Raw genomic sequence first — 20,356 nt, forward strand, 5'->3', positions numbered from 1 at the left:
CATGTCCTCCTTATATTGGGGACACAAGCATTACACACAGTGCTGCAAGTGGGGTGTCACGAGAGCAGAGCAGAAAGGCAGGATTATTGAGTGTGCCCAGCACTTCCAAGCCCTCAGAGAATACAAATGCTTTTTTAATATGTAGAGCTGCTTTAAACATGGGCTTTGGGGTCGAGTGGTGGCTGTGCTTTTCTGGAATGTGAATGCCTGTCCCAGTGCTGAAGCTCTGTCTGTCTGTCTCTCTAGAACGACTCCTGGGGGAAGCAGTATTCCTACGCGCTGTTCAAGGCCATGAGCCACATGCTGTGCATTGGCTACGGGCAGCAGGCACCCGTTGGCATGTCAGACGTGTGGCTCACCATGCTGAGCATGATTGTGGGGGCCACCTGCTACGCCATGTTCATCGGCCACGCCACCGCCCTCATCCAGTCGCTGGACTCCTCGCGGCGGCAGTACCAGGAGAAGGTAAGGACCGGGCTCCGTGACCCTCATGTGAGGCTTCATGTATGGAGGAGTCCAGGGCTGGCAGTAAGCTGGGTGAGAGGGCGGATCTGTGGTGCCTTCCTCACCACGGTGGTTTATTACTTACCCATCTCCACATAGGGGAGCGAAGGGATGGGTAATTCATCCCTTCCCTCAAAGCTTCAGGTGCAGAAGGGTAATATCAGGGCAAGTGGGTGATTCTTGTCTTTCTTTTTAGATGAACGTTATCAGTGTCACTGGTGGCATCCAAAGCTGCAAGTCACTTTTTCCTTTCCGAGATCTTGTTTCATATCCCAAGTGAATGTTCCAGAATGCGTGGCTCTGTGTAGCAAGTACTAGTTGTAAAAGTATCCAGATGATTCACTTCAGTGCTCAGGAGTGAAAATACACAACAAACCCCAGAGCACAGATCAAAGCTCAGGAACTCCCAACAGGTAGCTCTTGAATGAATTGCACAGTTGTTGAATTGCATAATGGAGGCATGGGCAGAAATGTCACAGTGATCAGTTAGCACTGCGGTGGCAGTGAGTGGTGGTGGCGTTAGGGTGGTGCTCTGTGTAAGATGATAAAGGACAAAGTCAGTCATCCTGATTCAGCTGATGAGGGTGACTCGTGGGACTGCATCAGTTCCTTACCTCGTTCCATGCCTTTGGTGTACCGCTGTCTGTACAATGACATTTCGTTATCTAAAGCAAAAGTGTAGTGATGCTTTGCCATCCAGCACACAGGCAAAACGTCTGCCTTCAGCTTCTGCTTGAAGTTGCAAAAGCAACTGCCCTCAGCAGGGCTGAGGATGCTGTAGGCATAGGCAAGGAGATGTTATGGTCAGGGTGCTACAGAGATATGTGGTCTGATGATTAAGAAGAGGAAGAATTATTTGCTATGCCTGTCCTGACGAGGCCAGGTCCAGTTGCTGTTGTTCAAGTGGGTCAACTATGGCTAAGTGAATTTTAAATTCAGAGTGGGCTAGGAGCAGTTTTGTTATGGGGTTACAATGCTGGGCCACAGAAAGAGAGTAGGGCAGAGACTGAAAGCAAAGAAGACCAGAGGGTGAATCATGATTTGAGGAGAGGGAAGATCTCAAACCACAGCTGGAGGTAAAAGAGGGGAAAAGCCCAGGAGAAGAAGGGTGGAGGACTGGGCTTTGTGTAGAGTTTTACCACTGTGCTACAGACTGGCTGCAGTAATTCTAATTGGGAGTGTGGCATGCCAAAGGAAAGGACACTGCAACACCAGGAATGAAAGCTGATCAGCTCTGTGTATGCAGAGTAGTTATTCAAATGTGTTTGAAGCAGCATAGAAGTGAATGGCTGATCTGCAGATCAAGCCACCTGGCCAGCCTCACTGCAGCCAAGGTTCCACCTGCAGGGCTGGGCACCACGGCTTTCTCCTCAAGCCAGGTCCAAAGACAAGGGCTGAACTTGACCTTAGAAGTTGGATTCCAGTCAGTGCTCAGGGAAATCCAGAAGGGCAGCAGGGACTGTGGGGGGATGACAGAACAAATGTGAAGTGTTGGAGCCTTATTAGAATGGAGAGATGTGAATGACAGCGTTAACAGATCCAGGAGGAAAGCTTGGTGGCAGAAGTAGTGGATAGGGGATTTAAAAAAGGGTGTATTTCACACATGGTGGTGATAGCAGGTTCATTTCCCAAGGTATTCTCCTGGGATTAAAGCCTCAGGGATTGAGTACCTCCACTTTCCCCTTGCAAATGGGCCAAACGATGGCCTAAACCCAAATATGTATTCATTTCCTGCATTCCTTAGCACTTGAATAGCCATGGTGAAAATGAAGCTGCTTTGTGATTTGCAGCCTTGCAGCTCAATTTAGTTCAGTCCTCGTGGGACAACGTGTCTGTTGAAGCATAAGCAAAGAGTTTGAAGTTTGGAGGTCGATTGGTAGAAGCAGGCAGCAGTTTAGAGACACTTCTGCTGAGTACACCTTTGGCTGCAAACAGGGCACTGGGGGCTTTAGCAGCTCTTCCAGGAGTAGCCAACGAAAGGGAAGGCAATGGGAAGGAGGAAGAGTAGCAGAAATAGCATAGTAACAGGACAGGAGGTTCTGGTTAGTAGCTGCACTGAGAGGCTTTGCTTTGTATAACCTTCAAAACAAGGCTCAGGATCAGGAGTGAGTTTGTGGTGACGTTTCAGATTGTCATGGGCTCTGCCAAACCAGCTTGTTTGTCCCTTGGACAAACAGGAATTTTGAGGCGAGGAGTAAAAGATGTGCTGTCTGGTGCTGTCTGGTGCCTTCAGTCGCAGGTTTGTCTCCCTCTGGCTTGGATTCATCGAACATTTGGACATTCAATCCCTGTCCTGTGTAAGTCTTCTCCTGTAGCACCTGAAATGACACTGTGCTGGTTTCTGCATGGCAGGGAAGCTGTACAGGATCAATGGGGTAGTAGGAAGCATGGAGAATTTGGATAGGGAATTTGCACCCTCCGAGACAGTGTAGTGCAGAGGTTTGTGAGTACGAGCGGTGAGTCCCACCAGGCACAGAGCACTCACACCAGCTCAGGCACTGGTGGCATGAACACCCCTTGAACAGCCCTGAATCATAATAGCTCTTTAGAGCTGGCACTCTGAACTGATTGCTTTATTTCCAGGCCCAAAGGCAAAGTTAGAAGGGACCTCTCTGTCCCGTCCTGCATTCAGTGTTATGTCCTTAGTCTTGCCCATACTCACAGAGAATCAATGGCAGGATCAGGAACTGACTCTTAACCTCTTTACCAAGCTGATTCCTTTCTTCTGGGTTAGTTTGCTGCCAGACTAGAGGAGGCCAGTGAGTGCCAGAGCTGGTGCAGGGTGCTAGAGGAAGAGGTCCATAAGCCACAGCAGAGGCACAAAGCCCTTTTCAGCTATTCATGGGTTATCTCAAGCCTTAACATAGAAATTCCTAACCCTACAACTTGCAGTAGCTGTGGCTCATGAGAGAGGAAGAGTGTTTCCTGCCCAGGAGATAAATAATCCAGAACAATCTGCAAGTTATTGTCATGTTTTTTGCAGGTTCTCATTAATTTCTCTGCTTATAAAGCTTGGCTGGATTAATATTTATGTCAAGTCACCACACACAGCCTCCTCCTCCCCAGCAGATTCTATAACCTTGAAGCTTCTGCTGCTTCCTGCAGCCAAGCTCCTTGGAACAGAGCAGGGAGAGACTCTGGGCTTCACTCTCCCAGGGTGCAGGCAGCGATGGGCATCATGCAGAGAGGATCTGCTCCCCTGTTATCTTCTCAGGTACATTCAGAAGAATGCCTGATGCGAGGTAGGAATTGCTGCTGTCAGCATTGCAGAGCCCAGCAAAGCTGTAATCTCTCCTTCCAGAGCTTCACCTCTCATCAAGATCTGCCTGCCACACTGGCATTCCCTCAGCTCTCTGCTTTCCACATTCAGTCCCCTGCTTCTCCTCCCCTCTGTACCATCACTGTCTGAACTGTCCAGTGAACCCTGAATTATCCAGTGCCTCGTGTTCCTAAAGTACATATTGAAAATGGGTGGATACTTAGGTACTTGTGTATTCACTTAATACTCTGAAGCACAGTTGCAAGGGGACTTCCCTACAGAAGCACTAAAGGCATCACCTTTCAGTTCTTGAAACAGCCCTGCTTACCCATCAACAGGCCTTCTTGACACACCCAAGGTCTGGCTGTCCAAGCAAAAAGCACTTTATAGTCCAGATATCAACATAGCCCTTCTGTCAGCAGCCTGAATTCAGCAAAGGGTAACTGGGGAAAATGTAGTCACTGTAAAGGCTGAAGCAAGACAACAGGACCATTCAGTCTCTGTTGGGACAAAGCAGATTTTAGACCAGTGTTCATTAGAGGGGAAGTGAGACTGCTGTTGTGCCTGCCTGCTGCAGGGAAAGCTGGGGACCTGGCTTTGGGCTTAGAGAAATTCACGCAAGGAAACTGTTTCCAGTGTTATTGAGTGCTGAGATGCAGACAGCAGGGATCCCTAATCTGCCTTTGTCGGGAAAGCTGGGAGGGTATGGCCACGAGCTGGACTGCTGTGTGGATTGCCCGTCTGTTCTTTAGTCTCTTCCTCAAAGTACCTGAAACTGCCTGAGACACACCAGGAGGTGAGAGGAACCCTCAGCCTGGCCTTTCATGGCTACTCCTTTGGATTTGGGCTCTTTTCCTGTGCAGGTTGGTGTTCTGAACAGCCTCCAAACAAATGTGTGCAGGGAATTGGGTGCAGAGATCCTAGCTGGGGTCCTAGGTACAGCATAATCACATCAGCCTGGCTCCGTGCCCTGGCTGCTAGCCCCTCTCCAGCCCTCCTTTAAGCAGAGCTGATTAACCCAAGCACTGCCCTGTAACAAAGCTGTATTCAGCCTTGTGGCTCCAGGAGTGGGTAAGCCAGTGCTACCTTGGGGCCAACACAGCACAGAAGCATGAAGATAACCAGTGTCAGCATGGAGTTGAGCAAAGAGTTCCATTTTTCCCACACTTACTCTCCCACAAGGGTGGGAAATGTGATGTTCATTACCAGTCTGAACACGATTCGAAGTGACATTCCCAAGGTGATTGGTCACCGATGTCTGTAGGTTCTCAGGGGTCGTTCCCAGATTCCTAGTGTTCAGAGGGGTTATATGGAAGACCTCTTCGGAGCTACTGTCAGTTCTGGGTGTCAGGGAAGCTGCAAAGCTCCCTTACTCTTCTAGTAATGTGTATGAAGGAGAGGGAAAGATGTGCAGCTCTCCAGAAAAACATGTCTGGAACATTTAATCAAATGGAAAATTCAATCAAACTTCCCAATTGGGAAAAGTTTGGAGAGCCTTGCTTTATCCTGCTCTGACAGCACTAGTTGTGTATTACCTCAGCCTGTTAAGAGATGGCTTCAGACCTGTCATGTCCCATGTCACTGTCAAAACATTTGGGGTTGATAACAAGGCTTGTAAATGATGGGCTTTATGGACTGTGCCTGCAGTGAAGTGTCTGTGATGTGCCTTGGGCTTGGGCTCTCAGCACTGCCTCCAGGTAGCTTCTGGAATCAGGAACAGGTTTTCTGGGTAGTTTGCAGTGCATAGGCCCAAAGTGAAAGGAACAAGGTTTGCATGCAGCTTAACAGGAAGGGTCCAGCTTCCTAAAGCTTACTAAGAATGGATGGAATAGAAACGGGTGCCCCATCCCCACCTTCTCTGCACACATGGGACAAGTCCAAGGAGGCTGCCAGAAAATTGCAACCCAATGTAAGCTGGGTCTCCTTTGAGTTGGGATTTGGACAAAATATCCCCCAGAGGTCCCTTGTAATCAGTCTCTGACAGCTTTATTCAGTGGGAACGGCTGGCTCAGGAAGGTACATACATCCAGTGCTGCAAGGCAGCTGTACTTTTGGATACCACAGCCACCTCAAGAGTATTTGTAAGAAATAAGTACTGGCATGGTAGATCAATGATTCCTTCAGTTCAGCTCAACCAACACATCAGCCATTCGTGTCAGTTGTTTTAAGCTCCTTTTCATGAGAGACTCCTGGGTTGTTATAAAGTGGAAGTGTGTCACTAAGAGGAGCCCCATTCTGAAGCTGTAAACCATGCCTTGTAGATACCTGAAGCAGAGATTTCAGTGCCCAGCTGGGGAATGTGTCCATCATACAAGCAGCAGTGCCTGCATGGAGTGCATGGCTGAGACTGAGTGCACATACGGTTCCCTCTCCACTCTCAGACAAGGGGAGGAAGGAGGCAGTAACTTTGCAGTGTCTTTGTAGCACATCTTTAGAGAAGGGGAAGGAAAGCTGCCTCGTAGATTGCCTTCTGCCAGCAGGTTTACATTGGAGATAGGTCTCAATTTGCAGTACTGGAGATACTGTGATTATAGCTGGGCTTTTGACATCTTCTTCCTGAGAGTGGAAGCCTTTGTTCTTTATTCTGTTCTTTGCACACCATCAATGCCAGCCTGTTCTGAGCAGTATGCTTGTGCACACACGTGGAAAGGGCTCTTGTCTCAGCAGTTCTTTGTATCCCAATGTGGGATACAACAAACTTCATTATCAGTTTTGAAATTCATTTTGGCACTTGAAGTGTAAGTAAATAACTGTCTAGGTTAAAATGGACATTCTCAGCTTCCCTGCTGAGCCATCCTGGCAAAGGTCTTCTCCCAGCAATGCTGATCTTAAACTGCAGAGACTCACTGGTCCCTGTTCCCCATCTCCGACTTTGGTGGCAGATTTTATCTCACCTGATGATGGAAATAACGTTGAGCTCTTTTTCCCCATCAAACCTCCAGTTAAGTGGCTCCAGTCACAAGACCTGACACCTCCAGCATGAACTATGAGTTTCACAGTGTTTCATGAATGATGAAAGATTCATTGATGAGGTCCAAAAGGTCCCTGCGCTGGACTTACGCTGGTATGTGGCCTCTCAAACCCAGTAAGGCACTCTCTTCAGCTGGAGCCAGTCAAGGAAAACAGGCTGTTTCTGTGGCCATGATATACAGGTTTGTACATAATACATTTGTCATTGCACCACCTTCCTTCAGGCTGAGCACTTGTAAGAGCAGACAAAGGGGGCCTTCCCCACAACATTTAGTGCAAAGATGTTCATCCTAAAGCTCTTGGATCTGCTCTCCTAGACCCCTAGAAGGTAGCAGCCATTTCCATTGCTGGCAGCAGTGGGTGATGCACACTCAGTGCTGTGCTAACAGCACCATCTCCTTTGTGTTCCATGGCTTGTGCCGCAGCTGCTGCAGCAGTGCTGCTGATGGGTGAAGTAAACAACTGTTCCAGGAGCCCATCATTGACCAAGCTCAGTCTGTTGACATCTCACGGGCCAGAAACGAAGCATAATCCTTGCCTAAATAGGTGCTGATTAACAGCAAGGAGAGGCAGCTCTGGCAGCTGATCATTACAGTCATCCTCAATGGAGTGAATGTTGTATGGAAGAAAGCTCCAGGAATTTTCTGCTAGTGTCTGTGGTCTTTGGAAGGCAGCAAGAGATAAATAGCCTGATTCTAGGTAAGGTGGTTTCTGAAGGTTACCACTGCAGTAGGGGTAAAGCTGTTCCATGTCTTTCAGCATGTAGCGTGCCATGGTACAAAGAGTAACGTGGTCTTTGGACTCAGAGCCAGGAGCTCAGAGCCAGGACATGCTGTTGAGCTTCTTGCAGAATGCAGGTAGCTGTGGTAGATTCTAAGAGTACATGGCTGTAGGTTTAAATTTAGGTCATTAATCTGAAAGCCAGATAGCACTGATAAAGTCTGGTGCTGTGCTAGATCTGGTCCGAGTTGTTCTGGTTGAAATAACCACCCATTCCTATACAACAGGGTACAGTTTGCCTGTACTCAACTCTGAGCCTCCCAACCTACCCCAGACTCCCCTCATGCAGGCATCCTCGATGTCTTTCCTCTTACTAGTTCACTTAGTTTCCTTTGGGCCTCTAAGTGAAGGAATCCAGATCCTGCTTCAGCCTCATCCCTGGCTGCCTGGGGCCTGGAAGGTACAGAACGGACAGCATACACCTGACTACAGTGCCTCTCAATCACTTTCCTGTTCCCATGGAGCAGACAACCCTGAGCACATTTAATTTGGTTGGAAAACAGCAGGACAGTGCCCACAAGCATGTGTGTAGAGCCAACGGCATTCATAACTGTTGGCAGACTCTGGATAAACTGCCATAACCTGCACCAGATACAGTTTTCAGCAAGAGTTCAGGAAGAGTAAAGTTAAATGAGCAAGGACTGACGCTAAATACATTGCAAGCGTGGAGATGCGTAAAGGGGAAGCAACACAGATCACACCAGCAGTGCAGGCATGAGTTTGTGTTACAGACTTCCACTGTTCTTCATAGAATCATTTGGGTTGGAAAGGACCTCAAAGCTCATCCAGTTCCAGCTCCCGGCCATGGGCAGGGACACCTTCCACTAGAACATGTTGATCCAAGCCCCATCCAACCTGGCCTTGAACACTGCCAGGGATGGGGCAGCCACAGCTTCTCTGGGCACCCTGTGCCAGCACCTCAGCACCCTCACAGGGAAGAGCTTCTGCCTTAGATCTAACCTGAAATGTCTGACCTGCTTCAGTTTGAGCCCATCACCCCTTGTCCTATCACTGCAGTCCCTCATGAAAAGTTCCTCTCCAGCATCCTTGTAGCCTTTTTCAGATACTGGAAGCTGCTCTAAGGTCTCCACGCAGCTTCTCTTCTCCAGGCTGAACAGCCCCAGTGTTTTCAGCCTCTCTTTCTGTGAGAGCTGCTCCAGCCCCTGTTCATCCTCGTGGCCTCTTCTGGACTTTCTTCAACTGCTCCATGTCGTTTTTATGTAGAGGACAGCATTGCAGATGGGGTCTCACGAGAGCAGAGGCACAGGATCCCCTCCCCGAGCTGCTGCTTAATCTCTGTGGGTGCAGCCCAGCACACAGAGGGGTTCTGGGCTCGAGCACACGCTGAAGCCAGGTCATGATCAGCTTCTTGTTGACCAGCACCTCTCATTCCTGGAGTTATTTGACTCCGTGACAATGTGTGTCTTGATCATTTTGAGGAAGATGGAGATGTGGTTGTAGAAGACATCCTGAGGGTGGGGATATGAATGACTTAAAAGACAAAAAGGAACTCAGCATTCCTTTGTTTCTAGTGATTACTGCACGGTGTGTAGCTGCACTGGTTTAATCCTCATCACAGGTCAGAGAAAATAAAACAAAGATGCTACTGTGGCCTGTCAGGACACTTTGCCTGGTGATGCTCATGACTTGATCTTTACCCCTGTGAAGCACTAATCCATTGCAAGAGCCACAGCGTTGTACCTCATGGCTGCTGATGTGGATCTTAACCCAATATCTCTGGATATATGTTACCAGTATTCAACGTACGGTCAGTGCATTATCATTCTTCACTTCATGGGAAATGCATTATTCAGCTGGAGCATCTTTCTTCTTACACAAGTGCATCTCTGTTGGCTTCCATGGGGTCCAGACAGGGAGACTGTGAACGAGGTTAAACTCTCCCACAGAGGTTTCAGCCTGGAAGGATGCAAGCAGTGCAACAGCTCTGTATAAGTAATGTGTATTTATTGATGGGTAGATAGAGATGAGCATCCAAAGTGCCTTCACTGGAGTGGGTTATGTGTGTGCCTGTGTCAGCATCTGTGAGTATGTGCAACTGTGTTTGAATTAACTGAGGTGCAAAAATGGAATCAGTGTTTCTCTGGAGCCCTGAAGAGCGACGTGTATGGACCAAGAGAGGGCCCAAAGAGGTGTCAATTCCAGGACTGGGATGGGAGCAGCTCTCCTTAGATGCAGGGCTATTTTTATAATCAGAAGTAAAGCAAGGAAATAGTCAGAGTCTTTTGGCCAGTGATTTATTACAGAGAGGAGGATTCATGACAGAGATTGAGGGCAGGGAAGATGTTAAAGCTATTTAGTTCCCTTTGGACTGTGAGTGATCTGAGCTTTGGTTGAAGGGGAGGGGAGTGGGGAGACAACTAAGGAAGGTAGGCAGCTGGGGAAGGAAAAATACTCAGGCGAATGGTTTCCCTGTGATATATTCGTATCTCCTTTAAGGGCTTATTTCAGGTAAAACAGACTTAAGAAAATGGTGTAGGATTTAAATGGACTCAATTGTCTTCAGAGAGATTGAAATAATTCCTAAATGAGTGTTTTTAGTTGAGCACAGAGAGGCCGCTAATCTCTCTGGTTCCTCGGAGCAGGGCTCACACTGGTGACACGGAGGCAAGTGGGAAGATGGAACAAACAAGTTCAAGGGGGAAGGAGACAGAGGAGGGTGTCAGGTGAAGCAACATTGGAAGGTTCTCAAAGGGCTGCCACCTCAGGGGGTATGAAGTGGTTTTAGAAGGTGCCAGATCTTCAGGGGACCAAGGAAGGCCTGTAAATTCAAGGTTGTCAGGCTGACGCCTTAACCCCCATGTACTGCTGATGTTTACCACACAATTATCCTTCCCCCTTTGCTTTGTACCATCACTGAGTGTTGCTGATGGCCTCAGGATAGAGCTCCTTTAGAGCTTAAGCTGAGAAGAGACATGCAGAGCCCACTGCACTTTGAACCCTCCCTCACACAGGTTTAATAGCCTTTTGGTTAGTAGCTCTGAATGCTCCACACTGCAGGACCGCTGGCTTCAGCAGCACCAGGGAAAGGAGGAAACCCCACCTGACTGTAGTTTATTAATGCAGAGAGACTCCATCTCTGCACAAGGGAGAGTGAAGAGCTCACAGAAGTCCCCAGCTGGCATGGGTGAGAGGAGGTGGCACCAGCAAAGACAGGAGAGCCAAGATGTGAACCTCTTGTTAATGATGACAGAGAATTATTGTTTCTTACTTCACTTCTTCCTCTTAGAACTGTGTTCTTCATTTATAATCAGAAGCAGAAGGTTTTTTTCCCCTGGTGAAGTAAATTTGGCCTGGTTTTACTCCGAGTCTTATCTAGGGACAGTGATTCTAGGAGAATCTGACAAGCCCTAGAGACTTGCAGAGCAGGAATTTATTGCTTTTCATTGCAAAGCAATAAATCCATGTACAGTAGTGAATAAGCAGTGTCTGAGAGGCCCCATCCAACCTGTGCTAGTGAATCTAAGGATCCTGGGGGGATTTGTCCTGAGAAGCAAAGGTCAGTTGAAGATGATGGCAGAGGGAAGAGGGGCACCAGGCAGGCATCTTGTGACCCGGTCAGTCGTCCACTTCAAGACGTTGGGCTAAAACTGAGAAATAAGGTGATAGTTTTGGTAAATAATTTAGCCAACAAAACCAGAGCATTAAAACGAGCCCAGCTGTTTGCAGCTTGAGAATCAATTTAACAAACCCCAAGTCAGCAAAAGCTAGTGTAATGATAGCCCTTTCCATAGTGAGTGTCCTGTATGTCCTGTGTCCAATTTGACAGGTCTCATGGGTGTCTCAGATGCTAATGTGTCTCCAGTGGCAGTAGACAAGCCATGTTTAAAAAGAAGACAGGAAACCTGGAGAGGGGCTTTGGACAAGGGCCTGTAGGGACAGGCCAAGGGGAATGGCTTTAACCTGCCAGAGGGGAGACTGAGATGAGCTCTTAGGCAGAAGCTCTTCCCTGTGAGGGTGCTGAGGCGCTGGCACAGGGTGCCCAGAGAAGCTGTGGCTGCCCCATCCCTGGCAGTGTTCAAGGCCAGGTTGGACACAGGGGCTTGGAGCAAGCTGCTCTAGTGGAAGGGGTCCCTGCCCGTGGCAGGGGTTGGAGCTGGATGAGCTTTAATGTCCCTTCAGCCCAAACCAGGCTGGGATTCTATGGTTCTCTGTTTGAGCCAAGACCTTAAACTTTGAGCATTTAAGAGCATAACCCACAAAAGTGTAACCGGGCTCACACCAGCATGTTGTCCACATGGGACATGGTGGTTCCTGCTCCCTTTATCTCCCTTGTTCATGACTGCAGCCTCCATGCAGCACCCAGTATCCTGCCAGGCCCTGCAGAGCTTCAGCAATTCAAGCAATGGAGTGCCATATTCATTGCCAATTCCGTGCTTGGCTCCCGCACCCGAGGTGGTGACTCGCTTGACTTTGCTCATGCTGTAGTGATGATGAATATTTACAGTCAGCTCCTCCGCTGCTAGCTCCAGACACAAAGCTCTGGAGATGCCAGGAAACCCCAAGTGTCTCCTCTACCACCTTGGCTTCTCAGAGTAATTCCTGCTCCTCTCTGGTGCAGATGAAGTTGTTAGCATGCAAGGCAGCAGGAGCACAGGCTGTGCTGGGAGCAGAGTGACACGGTGTGTGCAGGGGAGAGCTGCAACGAGCACAGGTTTGGTAATTAGGCTCTTCAGCACAAGCTGCAGTAAAGGGTTATTCAGGGACAGGTGTCTCGGGGACAAGAGGGGAAAGAGGGATGGCAGAAGGGGAGCATCGTCCTTTTGTCAGCATTATTCAGTATGGTACACGCTCAGGATCATGTTCTTTACTGCAGACCAGTGGGAGGGGAGCATAACCATTGCAATGCACACACCTTGTCTCTGCAGCACCTTCAAGGCAAGTGCCCTCGAGCCATTTACAGTCCGAGGCCCTTAAGGAAGTGTCATTTATTCATAGAAAGCACCATTCATGCCCAAATACTGCTCTGGCATCACTCATAGTGGGCCCTTGTATTCCCCTCTAAGTGACATGATGGAAACGCAAACCATTAGATGAAAGCAAGGACAGGTTAGACAGCAGAAGTGCATGGGGCAGTAGAGACCCAAGAAAGGTGAAGAGAATGTGGGGCCCAAGGTGGGAAGGCAAAGGTTCTATCATACGTGGCAGCCAAGGACACAGAGGGGAGGGAAAGCGGACCGTGGGTATTGCAGCTTCAACTGAATAACTCAGCATGCGAGTCTGTGTGTGTCCTTCAGTTTTATCTGTGGCTATGAACATCCCAGCCTGAACCACGTATGGCTCCTGGTGCAGTGGGTTCCTGTGCTTGGCTGAGGCCTCGAGGGGCTGCACATCACTTACTGCTCCAGAGCCAGACCACCAGGTCACTGGCCACCATTCCACTGTGTGCTGTGGAAAAGCCTTCTGCTGAGGACACCTTGTACTTCCCTTTTCTGATTGTGCACAAGGGTTTTACAGGCTTTGCTCAGCAATATTTGCTGCGAGGAGATGCCCACCTGAGCACTTTCTTATCAGTTTTTGCAGTGTCTGTAGGGGAGGACAGGCCCTGGGCTGCTCAGCACCCAGGGAATGAGGAGCTGCCTCCGCAGTGTAACTGTCTGAGGGTAAGTTTAAAGGTTAAAACGTGGTACAGCCATTTAGGGAAAATAACAAAGATAAAACAAAGATGCCTGCACTCTCCCCACACAGCTGCTCTCTCCTGCACCAGATTATCTGCCCAGGTCTGGCTTGACATGAAGGGAGCAGGCATGGGTATGGTCTAGTTTGTGCTTGTCCGTGAGTGGGCACCATTGTTGCATGTGCTGGTAACTCCTTCTCTTCCTCTCTTCCTTGCACAGTACAAACAAGTGGAGCAGTACATGTCCTTCCACAAGCTCCCTGCAGACATGCGGCAACGCATCCATGACTACTATGAGCACCGCTACCAGGGGAAGATGTTTGATGAGGAGAGCATCCTGGGAGAGCTGAGTGAGCCCCTCCGGGAGGTAAGGAGGTGGCACTGAATGGGCAATGCATGTTCCTGTCCTGTCCCCTTTGGCAGCTGGGGAGTTCCCAGTGTGCAGTGTTCTGTCCCAGTGCTTTGCAGAGGACACCACCAGCGATGGGAGTGGTGGGAGGCCAGCTTTCCCGTTAGCATTGTCTCTGGGTGTGCTCTGTGTGTCTGATCAGCCATAAAGGTCCTGTTTCACTTGGGGCTGTACCTGTTCTGTGCTGTGCCTACCTTTCTGGGGGAGCAAGGCCAAGAAGAGCCGGGTCTTCTTGGGTATGTCTCCGTGGGAGAGAGTTTCACTCAGAAGGAATGACTGTCCTATCCCTTGGTGTACGCCTGGTATTCCCTTGATTTGGTCATGGCAGAAGTCAGGGCTGTGGAGAGAGAAACCCAGGCCCTTTGGTGTTTGCAGGACTCCTGCCTGAGTCTGTTAAAGGCTGCAGCACAAGTGATGTCTGACGTAAAGGGTGCAGTGTGCAGGCTGTGTTACCCACCCAGCATGTGAACAGGTACATCTTGTCAACTTCTGAGGCTGTCGTGATATCTGGCAATGTCATCCCCTTTCCCAAAGTGCCCCTGTAGGAGACACTCTGGAAGGTGTCATTACCTCACACTTCTGGAAGCCCTTTTCCCTCCCCAGACAAACATGCATGGCTGCTTCCGACTTGTGCTCCCTAATCTGTATCTCATGTATTTATATAAACCTCTGTGCAGTGTGGTGGCCTCATCTGTGCTCCAGACATCAGCTGTAACAGCACATAGAGTCCAAGGAAGGAGAAACCTTCCAGCAGGGCCCACACTTCAAACAAGCATTTACAGAAACCCCCTTCCCTCACTGAAGCCCGGCAATGCAGGTTCTCCCTAGTTTATGCCTCCAATATATTATCCACCAGCACTAGAAGAGGTTTTCCTTTTGTCTTCTTCCCCCCAGTAAAGCACTTCCATAGGAGAAAGAAGAGCTGAGGACCTACCAGCCTTACTTTAAAACTAGTTTGGTCAAAGACTTAAAGGGCAACCCTGAAAAGAACCCCAGTGAGGAGCAGACAGATGCTTCCCAGCCCTCCTTCTTCCTGCCCCAGTCATCCAGGTGCCTCTTCCCTGCTTGGCTGGGGTGCCCAGTGCTGAGGTGCTTCACTCAGTATCACTTTCTGCTGCTCTCCAAGTCTGAGCTGGCACAGAGCAGCTCCTGTGCAGTGGAAAGTGCTGTCACTCCCTGGGAGTGACAGCCAGCCACAGGAGGAGGCACAGTCCCTGTCTGCTCTGGACAGCTGAACAGCTCAACTGGGTTTCCTTCACCAGAGGCTGATGATCCATCCATGCCCAGTGACCTGTGGGCACCTCTCCCTCCCCTCTCTTCACCCTATCCCCATCTGCCTCTGAGCTCCTTGGCACATTTGTGCTGTTCAGCATCTATTTGACAAGCAAGGGCAACACAGACCGTAGGGCTGCCAAGGTGAGTTATAACATTCTCCCAGAGAGGAGCCCTGAGCTTTTTCACCCAGCATTTCACTCGTGCTCTGCACCTCTCTCCTAGCCCAAGGTTTCCTGCAGAAAGAGGTTTACTGTGTGTGTTTGGGAGGTTGGGGTTTTTGTCCCTGCTCAGAGAGAAAGCATATGAATGGAAGCAGTGAGGCATGAAGCTGTCAGCCTCAGCTCACACTGTACGTGCTCTGAGCATCCGGGGCCCATTCCAGCCCACACTAGGGAAGCCAGACAAAGGGAACAGCATTTCCCCCCTTACTTTATAGTGTACAGTTCAAGTGGGGAAACTTCATCATTTATTAGATGTAGACTAAATATATGTGTCTTTTTCTTCCCCAACTTTCCTCCCCTTCCCTCCCTTCCCCTCTCTTTCTTTCTCTCCTACATCACATCATGCTCAGGAAATCATAAACTTCAACTGCAGGAAGCTGGTGGCTTCTATGCCCCTCTTTGCCAATGCAGATCCCAACTTTGTGACATCAATGTTGACCAAGCTGCGGTTCGAGGTGTTTCAGCCAGGGGATTACATCATCCGGGAGGGCACCATTGGCAAGAAGATGTACTTCATCCAGCACGGGGTGGTGAGCGTCCTCACCAAAGGCAACAAGGAGACCAAGCTGGCAGACGGCTCCTACTTTGGAGGTGCATGTCGGTCAATCGTCATTACACAGCAGTACCCACTGTGCTCCTTAGCTTGCCCTGGGTGCCCTGGGGTGGGAGCACGTGGAGCTGCTTCCCCAGGCACTTCTCCTCCACCCTCTGTTCATCTCAACTGTGTGGCAGCTTCCCGGTGTAGTAAATGGTGTAGTGGGAAATGAGTGGGACTCATGGGCAGTTCAGGAGTATAGATAGCAAGTAGCAAAACGGAGAAGGGAAACTGGGCTCTTGCACCTTCATTTCTTTTTGCCCTAAGCAGACTGACAGATCTGTGAAGCTGAGAACCTAAAGGGAAAAAATGGAGCATTCTCCAAGTGCATTCCTGCTGTTTTCTAGTCCTGCTGTCTGGCATCTATTATATGAGGTACAGGATAAACGTGGAGGAAAACAACATAGTCCATCTTCCAGCCTGTGGCTCAGCAAAATGATGGGGTCAGCAGGCAGAGGTAATCTGTCAGCAGCAGAGCTCGGGAACAGGGGAACTGGCATGAGATCAGGAAAGCCTGTAAAAGAAGATTTGAGATAGTGCTCTTATGAGCAACACAGAGAAATCCATCCTGTCAGAGCCATGTGAAGACCTCACTGAGCCCCAGACAGCCAGCTCTCTGGTAGATGCGTGTTTCAGTGCACACACTGAATGCCCCAAAATTAATGGCTTACTGAGAGGGGGCAGGAGGTAACCTGCTTTGCCTTCCCTTCTCTAAAGCCTTTTCTCTATTAGAAAATCCCTATCATGCATTTCCTACACTCCTACGCTCAGTTCCTATGAAACAACCTGTCTGCATCTACCTGGAGTGCAAGGACTCTGCATGTTCCTAACAAATTAGGTCAGTTTGCTGGGGTTTGGAGTTCCAGGATTGGAGACAATGCTTTGGGATAGACCCAGAATGAATCCTTAGCGTGGTGTTGTGGCTTGACACCCAGCATGCAGCACAGAGAAGAGTGCTGTCAGTCTCTAAGACACGCCATCTGTCTTCAGGTGTCTGCCTTAGATGCCCACAGTCTGTGTGTAATCAGTGGAAAACCAGGAGACAGGAGCTCTCTGCTGAGTGCATGAGGAGTGTCTGTGCCAAAGTCAGACAAGGGCTTTCTGTTCTGTAATAAGCTGAGCACCCTCCTAAGAGTAGTTGACTGCAGGCTGAATAAACCAAGAGTTAGTAGGTGCCACGAACTTGTCTTTTCCTGACAATCTGTAACCTTGTGTCATATCGTACAATCCCATACTGGTTTAGGCTGGAAAGGACCTCAAAGGTCCTCCAGTTCCAAACCCCTGCCATGGGCAGGGACCCCTTCCACTAGAGCAGCTTGCTCCAAGCCCCTGTGTCCAACCTGCCCTTGAACACTGCCAGGGATGGGGCAGCCACAGCTTCTCTGGGCACCCTGTGCCAGCGCCTCAGCACCCTCCCAGGGAAGAGCTTCTGCCTAAGAGCTCATCTCAGTCTCCCCTCGGGCAGGTTCAAGCCATTCCCCATGGCATGTCCCTACATCCCTTGTCCCAAGCCCCTCTCCAGGTTCCCTGCAGCCCCTTCAGGCACTGGAGCTGCTCTCAGGTCTCCCCTTCAGGAGCCTTCTCTTGTCCAGGCTGCCCCAGCCCAGCTCTCTCAGCCTGGCTCCAGAGCAGAGCTGCTCCAGCCCTTGCAGCATCTCCATGGCCTCCTCTGGCCTCGCTCCAACAGCTCCACGTCCCTCTTGTGCTGCTGCCCCAGAGCTGCAGGGGGCGTCTCCCCAGAGCACGGCCGAGGGGCAGGATCCCCTCCCTGAGCTGCTGCTCACGCTCTGGGGGTGCAGCCCAGCACACGGGGGGTTCTGGGCTCAAGCACACACTGGAGCCGGGTCATTGGGAGTTTCTGCCAACCAACACTCCCAGGTCCTTCTCAGGGCTGCTCCCTCCAGCCTCCTCCAGCCTGTGTTAGTGCTGGGCATTGCCCCAGCCAGTGCAGGACCTTGCAGATATCTACAAAAACCTTTGAAAAGACAGATGTTCTGGTGTTGGGATCAAAGTTATGCGCAGGCATCAAGCCACAGTCAGCAAAGAGCCTTTACTACAAATCCAGAGAGAGAACTAGCTTCAGCGAGAGCACAGCTTCACCTTCTCCTCCCAGTGCCCACGAGGAGCTGGAGAAGGACAGCTTCTCCAGTCTGAATGCCCAAATGATATCTTTGATAATCCGCCATCCCAAAACCTGCCTGGCTAATGGGATCGTCAGAATCATGGAGCTGTGTTTTGGGAGCAGCTGCCGCAGCTGAGCTCCCGGTGCTGTAAACCGTTACTGCACACGCAGGATGTTAGCCCTGCTGATGTTCTTAGGGGGAGAGGAGGAAGAGTCCAGCTGGAGAGGCGACAGGGTGGCAGGAAAGTGGTGATGTCCGTCCCCATGTGCTCAGGCTGGCTCTTTCCTTGCAGAAATCTGCCTGCTGACGCGGGGCCGGCGCACGGCCAGCGTGCGAGCAGACACCTACTGCCGCCTCTACTCCCTCTCCGTGGACAACTTCAACGAGGTGCTGGAGGAGTACCCCATGATGCGGAGAGCCTTCGAGACAGTGGCCCTGGACAGGCTGGACAGGATCGGTGAGTAGAAGGTGGGGGGGGGTCTCCTTCCCGTTGCCTGCTGCTCTGGCAGCCCATCTCCAGCCTTTGTCCTTAGGTCCTTTGATGGAGTTGGGAACTGAAGGAGATCATAGAATCATAGAATGGTTTGGGGTGAAAGGTTAAGGTCATCTAGTTCCAACTCTGTTGCCATGGGCAAGGATACCTTACTCTAGACTATGTGACCCAAGGCGCTGTCTAACCTGTCTCTCTGTGCCTGACTTCAGCTCCTACCAGGAGCCCTGTTCACAATCAGTTAAGTCTGCATTCTTCTCTCTCTTTGCTCCTTACACCTAAACATTTTTTGCCAGCCTCTGCTTCCATTCATTCCCAAGATCAGTGTGAGGCCATGAGGGCCATGCTGGTGCATTCACTAGAGTTTGAATTTTAGCTCAAAATCCATAAACATAGTCAGTAAAAACCTCCCCCCCCCAAAGCAAACACAAGTAGCCAAATGGTCTTAATGCCTTGTTGCAGCACAGTGACCCCCACCTTGTCCACTGGGAGACCTAAGCTCTTCTGCAAGCACCCCTGTCTAACTAGGGAAGAGAAGGATAACATTCTTTGGTCACAACCAGAGATGTCTTAACACAGAGATTAAGTGACTTATGCAAGGACAGGCAGGAATTCTTTGCAGAGTTGAGGACTGAGCATTTCAGAGTCCTGTGCTAACTCCTTTAGCTGCTTATTTTACATCTCTTCACAGTGCATTCATTTTCATTGCTTTCCAGAATCCAAAAGGTCAATGCAGGGCTGAGTACAGTGCAGAAGGAGAGGAGGATGATGGGGTGAGGAGGGTAAGGAATAAGCTGGCATCCCAGCAACGGGTGCAGTGCCTCTGGGGCTGCTCATGCCAAGAGCACTGTATTCTGGGCATCTCATTACCTGCTGCAAATCAGAAGTGTGACCCCTGAGTAAAAGGGTAGGAGCTTAATATGTAGAGTTTGGCAGAGTCTATGATAATGAGGCCCTAGTGTAAGTAGCAAGAGTCCCATCATTTAGGTTATTTAAATTTCACTCTAAAACTGCTGAGAAAATGAAATGTCAGGCGCTGGCAGGGATGGTCTAACTTGACTTTATCAAATCTTCCATATTTAGGTGGTCAGAACTGCTCAGGATCCTAGCTTGATGCTTTCTTTGGCTGTGTGTCCAGGTGGGCAGGCTGTCCTGTGTCTGTGTGCTGCTGCCCACCTACCTAAAATTCATGGAAAATTCCAACCCAGCTGAGAGAACCTCACGTGCTTCTGCCATCAGAGGAATTCCTTCCTTCCACAGGCAGCTGCAAAATATCAACACCAAGTCAGGAGGTAACACAGGAACCACAGGCCCTTTGGTGCAGAACTCTGGCATTAGCCTCCCCTCCTTTTGCCATTCTGCTGACCTGAGACACCATCAGTCCCTGTGTCGCAGAAGAGGCAGAACTCTTCAGGGTCAGACACTGAAAATCCTTCTGCTACCCTTGTTTCCCTGGCAGCCAGACCTGAGAGCTGCCTGTTCTTTTAACTTTACATCCTCTACTGTTGTGAAATAGCAGCTTCGTAGCGGTTTCCAACCCTGTTGTGCCCTGCAGTCTTTGGTTTGATTTTCCTGAAAGAGCCTTAGTGATTTATGTGTACCCAGCTCTTTAAAATAAGGCATTTCTTCACTTCCCTCTGAAACTTGCACCATCCAGAAAGAGCAGTGCGTTAGCTGTGTAACAGCATCTGACTTTTTTAGGTGTCAAGATGACTGCATTCTGCTTGGTCTCTCTCTGAAAGCAAAGGGATTATTCGACTAGAGTGAAGTTAAGAAACAGAAATTCATAAAAGCTGGGTATGAACAGAAGCAGGATCATGGTTTTGGTTCCTGTTATGTTCTGCTCAGGATTTGGACACAAGGTGGAAGCAAATGGGAGCCTCTTTCCGAGTCAGTGGTGCATTCACTAGCTCCCTCCTACCCAGACAGCAACATGTCCTTGAGAAGCCCATGCGTCACTGAGAACACAAAATGTTTCAGAGGGCTCTTCCACAGTTCTGGTATCAGGATAGGAGCCATCCAGTTCCCCCGTGCAGTACAGGGAGAAAAATCTCAGTCCATTCAGTCACAGTGGCTGCAGAGATTTTTACAGGAT

At 49.7% G+C, this 20,356-nt stretch overlaps 1 protein-coding gene across 2 annotated transcripts in view; it reads left to right on the forward strand.

Annotated features, from left to right (window-relative positions):
- The window catches only part of HCN4 (hyperpolarization activated cyclic nucleotide gated potassium channel 4), a 136,350-nt gene that overhangs the window by 103,331 nt on the left and 12,663 nt on the right, over nucleotides 1-20,356 (forward strand). For both annotated transcript variants that reach the window (XM_061447355.1, XM_061447354.1), the window contains exons 4-7: nucleotides 247-465; nucleotides 13,369-13,515; nucleotides 15,404-15,644; nucleotides 18,064-18,228. In XM_061447355.1, coding sequence (XP_061303339.1) covers nucleotides 247-465; nucleotides 13,369-13,515; nucleotides 15,404-15,644; nucleotides 18,064-18,228 — 772 coding nt within the window. The remainder of the gene's footprint in view (nucleotides 1-246; nucleotides 466-13,368; nucleotides 13,516-15,403; nucleotides 15,645-18,063; nucleotides 18,229-20,356) is intronic.

The sequence above is a fragment of the Pezoporus flaviventris genome, unplaced genomic scaffold (genome assembly GCF_033815535.1).
Source record: "Pezoporus flaviventris isolate CSIRO_AGI_PZ_B2104156 unplaced genomic scaffold, CSIRO_AGI_Pfla_v1 ptg000006l, whole genome shotgun sequence".
NCBI lineage: Eukaryota > Metazoa > Chordata > Aves > Psittaciformes > Psittacidae > Pezoporus > Pezoporus flaviventris.